Raw genomic sequence first — 11958 nt, 5'->3', positions numbered from 1 at the left:
TAGACTGCCTATTTCCTCTTCATTTGTTAGGTCTGGTGGATTTTTATCTTGCTCCTTCATCTGCTGTGTGTTTTTCTGTCTTCTCATTTTGCTTATCTTACTGTGTTTAGGGTCTCCTTTTTGCAGGCTGCAGGTTCATAGTTACCATTGTTTTTGGTGTCTGTCCCAGTGGCTAAAGTTGGTTCAGTGGGTTGTGTAGGCTTCCTGGTGGAGGGGACTAGTGCCTGTGTTCTGGTGGATGAGGCTGGATCTTGTCTTTCTGATGGGCAGGTCCACGTCTGGTGGTGTATTTTGGGGTGTCTGTGGCCTTATTATGATTTTAGGCAGCCTCTCTGCCAATGGGTGGGGTTGTGTTCCTGTCTTGCTAGTTGTTTGCCATAGGGTGTCTAGCACTGTAGCTTGCTGGTCGTTGAGTGAAGCTGGGTGTTGGTGTTGAGATGGACATCGCTGGGAGATTTTCGCTGTTTGATATTACGTGGAGCTTGGAGGTCTCTTGTGGACCAGTGTCCTGAGGTTGGCTCTCCCACCTCAGAGGTGCAGCTCTGACTCCTGGCTGCAGCACCAAGAGCCGTTCATCCACATGGCTCAGAATAAAAGGGAGAAAAAGTAGAAAGAAAGAAAGAGGATGAAAGAAAATAAAATAAAGTAAGGTAAAATAAAATAATTAAAATAAAAAAAAACAACGGACAGATAGAACCTTAGGACAAATGGTGAAAGCAAAGCTATACAGACAAAAACCTCACACAGAAGCATACACATACACACTCACAAAAAGAGGAAAAGGCGATAAAATAATAAATCTTGCTCTCAAAGTCCACCTCCTCAATTTGGGATGATTCGTTGTCTATTCATGTATTCCACAGATGCAGGGTACATCAAGTTGATTGTGGAGCTTTAATCCGCTGCTCCTGAGGCTGCTGGGAGAGATTTCCCTTTCTCTTCTTTGTTCGAACATCTCCTGGAGTTCAACTTTGGATTTGGCCCCGCCTCTGCGTGTAGGTCACCGGAGGGCGAATGTTCTTCACTCAGACAGGACGGTGTTAAAGGAGCAGCTGCTTTGGGGGCTCTGGCTCACTCAGGCCGGGATGGGCGGGGGAGGGAGGGGCACAGAGTGCGGGGCGAGCCTGCGGCGGCAGAGGCCGGCGTGACGTTGCACCCGCCTGAGGCGCGCTGTGCGTTCTTCTGGGGAAGTTGACCCTGGATCCCGTGACCCTGGCAGTGGCGGGCTGCACAGGCTCCCCGGAAGGGGGGTGTGGAGAGTGACCTGTGCTCGCACACAGGCTTGGTGGCGGCAGCAGCAGCCTTAGCATCTCATGCCCGTCTCTGGGGTCCGCGCTTTTAGCCGCGGCTCGCGCCAGTCTCTGGAGCTCCTTTAAGCAGCGCTCTTAATCCCCTCTCCTCGCGCACCAGGAAACAAAGAGGTAAGAAAAAGTCTCTTGCCTCTTCGGCAGCTCCAGACTTTTCCCCGGACTCCCTCCCGGCTAGCCGTGGCGCACTAACCCCCTTCAGGCTGTGTTCACGCCGTCAGTCCTCTCCCTGCGCTCCGACCGAAGCCGAGCCTCAGCTTGCAGCCCCACCTGCCCCGGCGGGCGAGCAGACAAGCCTCTCGGGCTGGTGAGTGCTGGTCGGCACCAATCCTCTGTGCGGGAATCTCTCCGCTTTGCCCTCTGCACCCCTGTGGCTGCACTCTCCTCCGCGGCTCCGAAGCTTCCCTCCTGCCACTCCCCAGTCTCTACCTGCGAAGGGGCTTCCTAGTGTGTGGAAACCTTTCCTCCTTTACAGCTCCCTCCCACTGGTGCAGGTCCCGTCCCTATTCTTTTGTCTCTGTTTATTCTTTTTTCTTTTACCCTACCCAGGTACGTGGGGGGTTTCTTGCCTTTTGGGAGGTCTGAGGTCTTCTGCCAGCATTCAGTAGGTGTTCTGTAGGAGTTATTCCACGTGTAGATGTATTTCTCATGTATCTGTGACGAGGAAGGTGATCTCCGCGTCTTACTCTTCCGCCATCTTCCTCCTCTCTCCCGATACCTTGTCCTTGAATGAAGCCTCCTCACATGGCTTACTGTAGAAAGTTGAATAGAAAAAAAAAAAAGCATTGCTAGACTTGTTTGAATTTGGGATGTTGCCTGGGGAAGGCTGGTGGTGGTATCCGCTGAGGCCACTCAGAATAAGCTTGACATGGTGTCTGGACGTGGGTCGTACAGACTTGGGACCTGTTTGCCTCAATGTGAGGAGCAGGGCCGTCCCTCAGGCAGACTCACAGTAACTGAGGTTAGGATACTGAACTATGACCCTGGTGTTAAAAACCGTTGTAGGAGTTTTCTGTCTGGGGCCAGATTTACAGGAGAATGTACTGGAAAAGTCTGCTCTCGGTCTAGGGAAGACAGTCCTTGATTTGAAGGCGCCAGGCTGAGATGTGTCCATCGTACAGTAGGCTTGGTCTCGCTGGTGGGACTGGCTCCCTCTTCCAATCCACACCTGCTTCTTTTGCAACCTTAACATGTCTGATTAGATCATAGCTTGGACCCTCAGGTCCCGGAGGCATCTTGTTCTGCTCACGTGTGTTTTCTCAGTTCTTCTGATCCAGTTCCTATTAATTTTCTAGATTCGCTTCACACAAGGAGATCTTGAGGGACGCTTTGTTCTATAATCCCCAAGTGCTGAACACAGTCGCTGTAGGAGATGCTGTTGATGTCCCTCACATGTCCCATCAGCCAGCCCTGGAGGTCGCCTGTAGACCGTTTCCATGTAGTCCAAAGGCTTCCAGCAAATTCTCTGCCATGATATTCCTGGCTAAGGGAATATGTTTAGCCCTCAAACAGGGCAGGATGGCAGTGCTGAGGAATTAGTGCTCTGCGAGCAGTGCTGGACCAATGAGAGTGTAAAGGTGCCAGCTCCCTTGCTCCTTGGTGAAGCAGCTCTGATGCGTACACCACAGTCTCCTGGAGGGTCCCCAGTGGGACTGAGCCCCTGTTGCCCACAGAGGTAACCTACACCCTTTATCAGCTGCCCCCCTTTTTCACTCTTCTCCACTCCCTCCTGGCGCTTCCTGAGATCGCCTCCCAAATAAACTACTTACACCCAAATCTTTGTCTCAGGCTCTGCTTTTAAGGGAACCCAGGCTACAGAGCCACCTTCAGTCTTTCCCCTGGAACAGTTTCCATTGTTCTCTTGCTTATCATATGACCCAGCCTCACCTTCCTCTTATCTGAGGCCCCTTTTAACGACCTTTCAAAAGCACTCAATCCCAGAGTTAAGAGCACAAGCATTGAAGTCAGACAGATGTGAGGTGGAATCCTGGCTAGGTCACTTATTGATGATGTGACCCTGAGCAAATTACTCTCTGGACCTCATGAATCCTTTAAACAATGCAGATAAGGATTACAACTTTCAGAGCTGTCAGGAAGAATCAATGGGATAATGTATGCAAAGAGCTCAGTGCAGCACTTGACAATTAGTAGGTGCTCAATAATGTCTGACAGGCCTTCCTCTCCCTCTGAACAGAGGCTGGTTTCTTTCAGCCATTGGTGCCAGAAGATCTTGCTCCTCCTGACTGAAGGCTGATACTCAAGCCATGGCTGAGCCCTGTGTGGGGTTGGAGCAGTCAGGAAGGGCACTGGTGATACGGCAGGCCCGCCAAGCACATTCACCGACCATGCTTCTCTCTTCCTTTTTAAAAAGAATTAATTAATTAATTAATTTTTGGCTCCTTTGGGTCTTCGTTGCTGCACGCGGGCTTTCTCTAGTTGCGGCAAGCAGGGGCTACTCTTCGTTGTGGTGCGCGGGCTTCTCATTGCGGTGGCTTCTCTTGCTGCGGAGCACGGGCTCTAGCCTCATGGGCTTCGGTAGTTGTGGTCCACGGGCTTAGTTGCTCCGCGGCACGTGGGATCTTCCCAGACCAGGGCGGCTTGATCTTCTGATTGGGGCCAGTTACTCTTTCCCAAAGAGGCCCTACCTTTTCTTAGATCTGCACTTTTGCTTGCCCAGTTCCATTTAGCTGGAATGCTTTTTCCTTCTCCATCCTCATCTGTCGAAATCCCACTTAAACTCTCATAGTGTGTATAAATTAAGAAGCACACCAGATTCATGTAGAGAGCTTCTTCAAAGTACACATATCTAGGAATTGCCCCCAGAGACTGATTCAGTACATCTGCCATGGAGTGTGGGCCTGCATATTTTGAAAAAACTTCTCAGTTTTGATGATAAACATACCCCTAAGGAAGAACCACTGGTATCATCCATAGAGCCCAAGTGATGGAGTCAAACAGACTCAACTGCCTTGTGACACTGGGCAATCTGCTGAGCTTCTCTGAGCCTCAATTTTCTCATCTGTAAAATGGGGACAATAATAATGCTTATCCCATAGAGTCACTAGGAGGATGAAACAAGAGACTAGAGGTGGTGTTTAGGAAAAATTATATCTATATTCAAACATCTCTGATCCCCCACCCAGAAGCAGTCACTTCCTCCCATTTTCCCATCTTGCTGTCTGTACCTCTATTACAGCACTTAGCACAGCGGTCCTTCTATTAAAGTCTCGCAGTGTGTGAGTCACTCCCCACTCCCACGCAGAACACGAGCCACTGAGGGCTGGGGACACACAGGGATTGTGTATTATCTGCCGTGTGCTCCTACGGTACCTGGCATGGTGTCTTGCATGGAGCCCATGCTCAATAAATTTTTGTTGATTTGAATATAAAACCATAAGAAACTAATGTATATGGTTATGTTAGGTACCTGCATAATGTGTTTTTGAACAGGCTTTTGATTAGTCTTAATGTACAGAAAACTGTTTCCTACTGACAGTGCATTTGGAAATTGCCAGGAGGGCAATAAGTATGCACATAAAATCCAGCTTTGCTCAGACCTGGACAGAATCTCTTTGGTTCCTGGGACTTCTGTTTGCCAGGCACCCACAGGGGCTGGGGCTGTCCCTGGGCTGCCTCCTTTTTTTTTTTTTAATTTTAATTAATTTATTTATTTTTAATTTATTTATCCTTGGCTGTGTTGTGTCTTCGTTGCTGCACGCGGGCTTTCTCCAGTTGCGGCGAGCAGGGGCTACTCTTCTTTACGGTGCGTGGGCTTCTCATTGCGGTGGCTTCTCTTGTTGCGGAGCACGGGCTCTAGGTGTGCAGGCTTCAGTAGTTGTGGCACGTGGGCTCAGCAGTGGTGGCACACGGGCTCAGCAGTTGTGGCTCTCAGGCTCTAGAGCAGAGGCTCAGTAGTTGTGGCACATGGGCTTAGTTGCTCCGTGGCATGTGGGATCTTCCCGGACCAGGGCTCAAACCCGTGTCCCCTGCATTGGCAGGCGGATTCTTAACCACTGTGCCACTGGGGAAGCCCGCCAATTGATTTTTGACAAGGGTATGAGGTGCATCAATGGAGAAGAAAATCATCTTTAACAAATGATGCTGAGACAGCTGATGTGCACATGCAAGAGAATGAGGTTGGACCACAAGCTCACACCATAGGAAAAAAATAACTCCAAATGGGTCAGTGACCTAAATTTAAGAACTGTGGGGAGAGGAGAATGGAGAAGAAACCATTTAATGAGTGAGGGGTTTCACTGTGGAGTGATGGAAGTGTTCTGGGACTAGGTAGAGGTGATGGTTGCACAACATTGTGCATGTTCTAAATGCCACTGAATTGTCCACTTTAAAATGGTTAATTTTATGTTATGTGAATTTTACCTCACTAAATTATTAAAAAAACAACCAAACAGAAAATGCAGTGTGTGATTTGTGATCAGGTGTAAAAGGGACCCTCATACGTTGGAGCTGATTTCAACCTTGAGCTCCTCACTTCCAGAACTTTGGTCACATGACCCAAGAAAGAACCAGGAAACCAGGCAGCACACGGGGGGTAACTGGCACCAGAAAACTAGGTCGCACAATGGCCTTGACTTTAGCCTGCTGTTTTCTGCTATAAAGTTACTATATATTTACTTTTGGAAAAAAAGAATGCTCATGCGTCCTGTGTTTTTGCCCATGCCCTGGCCATGGTGAATCTTTTTAAAGCGTTAAAAAGGAGGTGGGGGGCTTCCCTGGTGGCGCAGTGGTTGAGAGTCCGCCTGCCGATGCAGGGGACACGGTTTCGTGGCCCGGTCCGGGAAGATCCCACATGCCGCGGAGCGGCTGGGCCCGTGAGCCATGGCCGCTGAGCCTGCGTGTCCGGAGCCTGTGCTCCGCAACGGGGGAGGCCACAACAGTAAGAGGCCTGCTTAAAAAAAAAAAAAAAAGAAGGTGTGGTAGGAGGGAACCATTAAGCCACCTGGGCAGCAGTATTCTAGGCAAAGGAACCAGAGCATGTGCAAAGGCCCTGAGGCAGGGGTGTGTTTGGTGTGTTGGAGGTACCAAAGAGAGGCCATGGTGGTTGCAGCAGAGTGAAAGAGAGGGCGGGATCATGGTGGCCTGATTGAGCAGGGCCTCATGGGCCACAGTGAAGACCAGCATTTTCTTAGTGAAAAGGAAAGCGAGCCAAGGGTTGGAGCTGTAGAGTGACTTGATATGGCTTCATAATCTCATTTCATTTTTAACAGGACCTGTGTGATGGGGAATAGAAAGTAGATGATTATACAAGTGACTGATTAATTACAAGTGTGATAAGAGCTAGGAAGGAGAGTCCAGGTGCTTTGGGAATGCAAAACAGGAGACCCTGGGAGTTCGGAGATGACTCTAAGTAGATATGGTGCTGATGATACTCCCTGCCAGGGGATGCTTTGGGAGTCTTCCTCCAGTGGGGCATCTGAAGCATTCCGCTGGCTGTGAGTCTGAAGAGGGCTCACTGTGCTTATCCAGCCTCATGGGAGGAGGAGAGGGTGGGAGTCAGGCTGGCGAGCCTCAGGACACTGCAGGATCTGCCTACCTCACCGTCTTTCCTAAGATGTGTCAGGCACTCGAGGCCCCTGATGGCTCTACTTGAAATCCTCTCTGTCCCTGAGATGTCAGGTGAGACAGCTCCTGTCCCTAAATGAAGCCCTGGCTGGAAGTTTGACAGCCCCAGCTGGGAGGCGATCCTGCTGCTTAATCACCCAAGGACAGACAGAACTGGTCACACCCTCCATGGCATCTTGCATCTTCTGGCCTGGCCTGTGCATCCAGGAGACTCAGTGGTCACAGACCTTACAGATGAAACTTGTGTCTGATAACTGTCCCCCAAGCACCTCTGTATCAGTGGGGGTCAGCGGGAAGCAGACACATACTCCAGCTAGGTTAAATCAAAGTGGGATTAATAAAAGGGCTATTTACAGCTGTGTGGACAAGGTGCAGGGAAATCGTAATGGGTAGACCATTACCTGGGGCTAGTAACAGTGCACCTTTCCCCAGGTCCAAAGGGAAGGGGCAGGAGGAAGTACCAGATACTGGAGGTGGGTGGAGGGAGTCATGGAGAGACAGCCGGGGATCAGAAGCTGGGTCCCTTGGTTGAGAGACAAGTTGGCAAGTTGGCAGAGAGGCAGCTGGGGAGAATCAGTACCCTGAATGCACTCTCCTTCCTTCCTCTGATCCCCTGCCAGAACTCCATGCTGGTCAAGCCTGACCAGAGGACAAGGGAGCCTGTTGATGTGGACCATACAGGTAGAGGAAGGATGGTGAGTGGAGCTGGAGGAAAAATGAGAGATGGCCATGTTCCTCTGGGGTAGTCCTGCCCTGGGCACAGGGTCCAGAAATAGATCAGACACAGTCCTTGTCTCCAAGGACCTCTCAGTGACATGTGAGTGGGGCCAAAGTGACATCCAGTAGGGTTAGTGCTGGGATAGAGGGATGAACAAATTGCACAGGCTTTCTGGTTGTGTGGACCATTAAACTGGGGAGAGGTGCAGAGGGGAGGGGTAAAGGGAGGGATGCTTGACTGCTCTCCCAAGTACACCCACGGTGGCATGTTTACAACATTCTTTAAGATGATGGGAGGATGTGAGAGTTTTCAGGCTACACGGATAACAGCAACAACACAGCCTCACAAGCTTCTTGTAGAGATTAAATAAGATCCTGCGTGGATATAAAGCAGAAACTAACACACCATTGTAAAGCAATTATACCCCAATAAAGATGTTAAAAAAAAAAAAGATCCTGCATGGAAACTGCCTAGCACGGTACTTGGCATGTTGCAGGGGAACTGCAAACGGTAGCCCCATCACCATCTTTGACCTTTCGGCCTCCTCAGGGTGGTCTGGTCAGCTCAACCAAGTTAACAGCAAGGTAGGGGAGCCTCTGAAATCGCGGCCCAGTGACTCTCTGACTTGTGTGGCTACCATTTGTTTTCTAAATGAATTCTTTTTTTATTCTCCTTTATTTATTTTTTAAAATATTTTATTTATTTATTTGGTTGCATCGGGTCTTAGCTGTGGCACATGTGCTCCTTAGTTGTGGCAGGCGGGCTCCTTAGTTATGGCATGCGAACTCTTAGTTGCGGCAGTGGGATCTACTTCCCTGACCAGGGATTGATCCTGGGCCCCCTGCATTGGGAGCGTGAGATCTTAACCACTGCACCACCAGGGAAACCCCTGTGTGACTACCATTTGTTTATTTAGTGCTTGCTCTGTACCACACACTGTGCTAAAGGCTTTACAAGTATTATCACAACTTTTATTGGGGGGGATATGTGGATAATATTATTTATTCATTTTTCTTCTTCTGGTGCCTCTTGTGATGGTTTAAAACTGTGCCTGCAAATTCTTTGACGCTCTTCCCATTGAGAGGTGGGGGTCTCTGTCCCCTGCCCTTGAATCTGGGCTGTTCTTAGTAACTTATTTGTAACCAGTACAATGCAGTGGAATTGATGCTGCATAACTTTGGAGGATAAATCAGAGAAAGCCATGCAGCTTCCACCTGGTCTCTTGGAACATGTAGCTGGGGGAAGCCAGGCATCACATGAGGAATCCAACTACCCTGAGACGTCCATGCTGGGGAGGCCACGTGTGGGCACTTTGGTCCAGCCCAGATGACTACCAGCATTGTGTGCCAGCCGTGTGAGGGAGCCATCCTGGATGTCCAGCCCGGTTGAGTCTTCACATGGCTGCAGCCTCAGCTGCCACCTGACTACAACCCCTGGAGAGAGTCCAGCTAAGCCCTCCCCAAACTCCTGACCAGTAAAGTCACAAGTGAAATAAAATGGCTGGTGTGGGCTGCTAAGTTTTGAAATAAAGTTTTATACACTGCTGGTAACTGGAACACCTCCCCACTCTTTCCGTTCCCCAGACTGACTTTATACCTGGCCATGTGACTGATTTTGGCTGTTGGGATGTGAGTGGATCCCAACCAAAAGTTTGAAATGTGCTCAAGTGATTTGGCCAGCCCTCTTCCACTCCTGTGATGAATCACGGAAAGATCATGCCCCAGATACCTGCTTCCTTTCATCCTAAAATGAAAAAGGCCTGAACTCAAGCTACAGCCTGAAGCAGAGCTGCCCCAGATGACCTACAGTGCTGTGAGTGAGAAATAAATGCTCGTCGAGGTAAACCACTGAGATTCGGGTGTTGTTTGTGAGCCCGGATCATCACAGCAATAGCTGACTAAGATAAGATTGGTGATGATGCTGTTATTCCCTTTCCCAGATGGTAAAACAAAGCATAAACAGATTAAATGAACTGCTCAGGGCATAGCTAGAAAGGAAGAGTCTGCAATTGTAACTCTCTTTTAACCATTGTCTCTGCAAAGTCACATACACGAATATGTAATGAACGGACCCAAATGTGTCTCCAGCATCTCCGCTCGGTCCCTGCCTGGGCATCTGTGGTGACTTCAGTTCCTGGAGCAGCTGAGGACCCTATAGGTGAATAAATAGCCACGGAAAACCTGTTTTCCAGCGTCTAAAGCCTCAACCGTGAAACCTTAGCTGGATAGCCTGTTATCCTTCCCGGAGCACAGAAGAGGTGGCCAAGTGCTTGGAAATATCTAAAAGCTCTGCCGCAGCCTAAACGCATAAGGAAAGCAGGCAGAAATCTCCTTCATTCTTCCTCCTCTGGTCTCAGAGGTGGGGAATTTTTAAAAGCGTTATGAATTTATACACATTTTGATGCATTCAGAGTTGGGGTAAAATCTGTTTGTGTCCGTGGCTGTGTTTGGCTGTGTGTGTGTGTGTGTGTGTTGCATCACAAAAGAACAATTGGGAGAAAGTGGCTAAAGGGGGGTTGTTAGCAGATACGGTGGCCACGGGTGATGCCGGAGGCCTCTGCCCGGCTCGGCGCCTGACTCGGCCCTCCCGTCTCGTGGCTGCGGTTCCACCGTGGCTCCCAAAGGCGGCTCCAAGCAACAGTCCGAAGAGGACCTGCTCCTGCAGGATTTCAGCCACGACCTCTTGGCCAAGTCCTTGGTGCACTTCTTCGGGAGCGCCTTCATCGTGTCTGCCATCCCCGTCTGGTTACATTGGCGAATATGGCACGTGGGTCTTACTCAGTCTGCTGTTCTGTATAGCGTGGTGACCCTAGTAAGCACTTATTTGGTAGCCTTTGTATACAAAACCGTGAAATTTGTTCTCAAGCACAAAGTAGCACAGAAGAGGGAGGATGCTGTTTCCAAAGAAATGACTCGAAAACTTTCTGAAGCTGGTAATGGAAAGATGTCTCGGAAGGAAAAAGATGAAAGAGTCTTGTGGAAGAAGAATGAAGTTGCTGTTTATGAAGCCACAACATTTTCCATCTTCTATAATAATAACACCCTATTTCTGGTCTTGGTCATTGTTGTTTCCTTCTTTATATTGAAGAACTTCAACCCCACAGTGAACTACATTTTGTCCATAAGTGCTTCCTCGGGCCTCATCGCCCTCCTGTCTTCTGGCTCCAAGTAGACCACGTCAGCTTCTCCCCCGGCTGCCCTGGCTTTGTATCTATGGGTGGCCTGTGGTATTTGGAAAAGTAGCAGGGTGGTCAGGGTGGAAGACACACAAGCTGTTTTTATAAGTCAGGAGTTTGAGGGTTTGAAAAACCCAACAAAATGTAATTCAGTATTTGTTTATTGGCTCTTTTTTTTTTTTGACAGATTATTGGAATTAAATGAATTGAAAGGGGGAAAAAAACAAAAAAGAAAGTGGCTGAAGAGAATGGGCTTTGGAGTCAGTCAGTCCTGGATTTAAATAGGACACCCTCCATTGTGTGACCTTGGACAAGTTTTGCAACCACTCTGAGTCTTAGTTCCTTTATCTTATAAGTAGGAGGCTGTAATATCTGAGTAAGGAATGGGATTGGCCTCTGTGAAATAATGTCTACAAAGCACCTACCATCTTGTAGGGGCTCAATGAACACATACACCCTTTTCCCCTCTTGTCATCTCTTATGAATAGTGACTTACAAATTGTGGATCGTGGGCCTTTATGAGGACTTTCTGTGAACTCTGCTGGCATCAGGGGAGCCGCCCCCACTAGGGATGAAGCAGGAGAGAGCTCCTTTGCTGACTGGGACCTGGGTCCTGCAGCTCTGACTCTATAAGTCTACACATCCTCTGACTAAGCACCAAAAGTCATTGTGGTACAGAGAAGAAAGGGCTTAAACTAGGAGACATTTGAGCCTGGGTTGAAACCCTGTCTTTATTATTTATTAGCTGTGTAACCTGGATAATTAATTAAACTTTCTATGCCTTGTTTATTTTCTTCTATGTAAAATGAGCGTAATTATCTGTATCCTGCTTCTCAACATATTATCTGTGCTCAGCATGGTGCCAGCCACCTAGTAAATGTCATGAGGCTCAAACAGAGTAACACATGAGTAATTGCCCAGCACATAGTAGGTACTCACTTAACACTGGCTTCCCTGCTGGTACTGTTGGTATAATGGCAGGACTTTTTTTTTTTGGCCACGCCACGCGGCATGCTGGATCTTAGTTCCCTGACCAGGGATTGAACCTGGGCCCCCTGCAATGGAAGCATGGGGTACTAACCACTGGATCGCCAGGGAATTCCCAAGGCAGGACCTTTCAAGGCAGGGAGCTCAAGAAATTTTAACTGAGTCTGAGTCATTGCTGTAATAGCGCT

General features: G+C 48.9%; 1 protein-coding gene across 1 annotated transcript; it reads left to right on the top strand.

Annotated features, from left to right (window-relative positions):
• The first annotated feature begins 6665 nt into the window (after positions 1–6665).
• On the top strand, positions 6666–11036 carry LOC101272762 (translocon-associated protein subunit gamma-like). Its single transcript, XM_033433920.2, has 2 exons — positions 6666–6760; positions 10161–11036. The coding sequence occupies exons 1-2, from the start codon at positions 6666–6668 to the stop codon at positions 10777–10779; spliced, it is 714 nt and encodes a 237-aa protein (XP_033289811.1). The 3' UTR covers positions 10780–11036.
• The last annotated feature ends 922 nt before the right edge of the window (positions 11037–11958 follow it).

The sequence above is a fragment of the Orcinus orca genome, chromosome 16, assembly GCF_937001465.1.
Source record: "Orcinus orca chromosome 16, mOrcOrc1.1, whole genome shotgun sequence".
Classification (NCBI taxonomy): Eukaryota; Metazoa; Chordata; class Mammalia; order Artiodactyla; family Delphinidae; genus Orcinus; species Orcinus orca.
This window is presented reverse-complemented; position numbering and strand designations above follow the sequence as displayed.

Coding starts and splice junctions, on each gene's coding strand:
- LOC101272762 (XM_033433920.2), top strand. CDS start 6,666: ATGACTCTAAGTAGATATGGTGCTGATGATACTCCCTGCCAGGGGATG. Junction 6,761..10,160: donor TCTGAAGCATTCCGCTGGCT/GTGAGTCTGAAG, acceptor GTGATGCCGGAG/GCCTCTGCCCGGCTCGGCGC.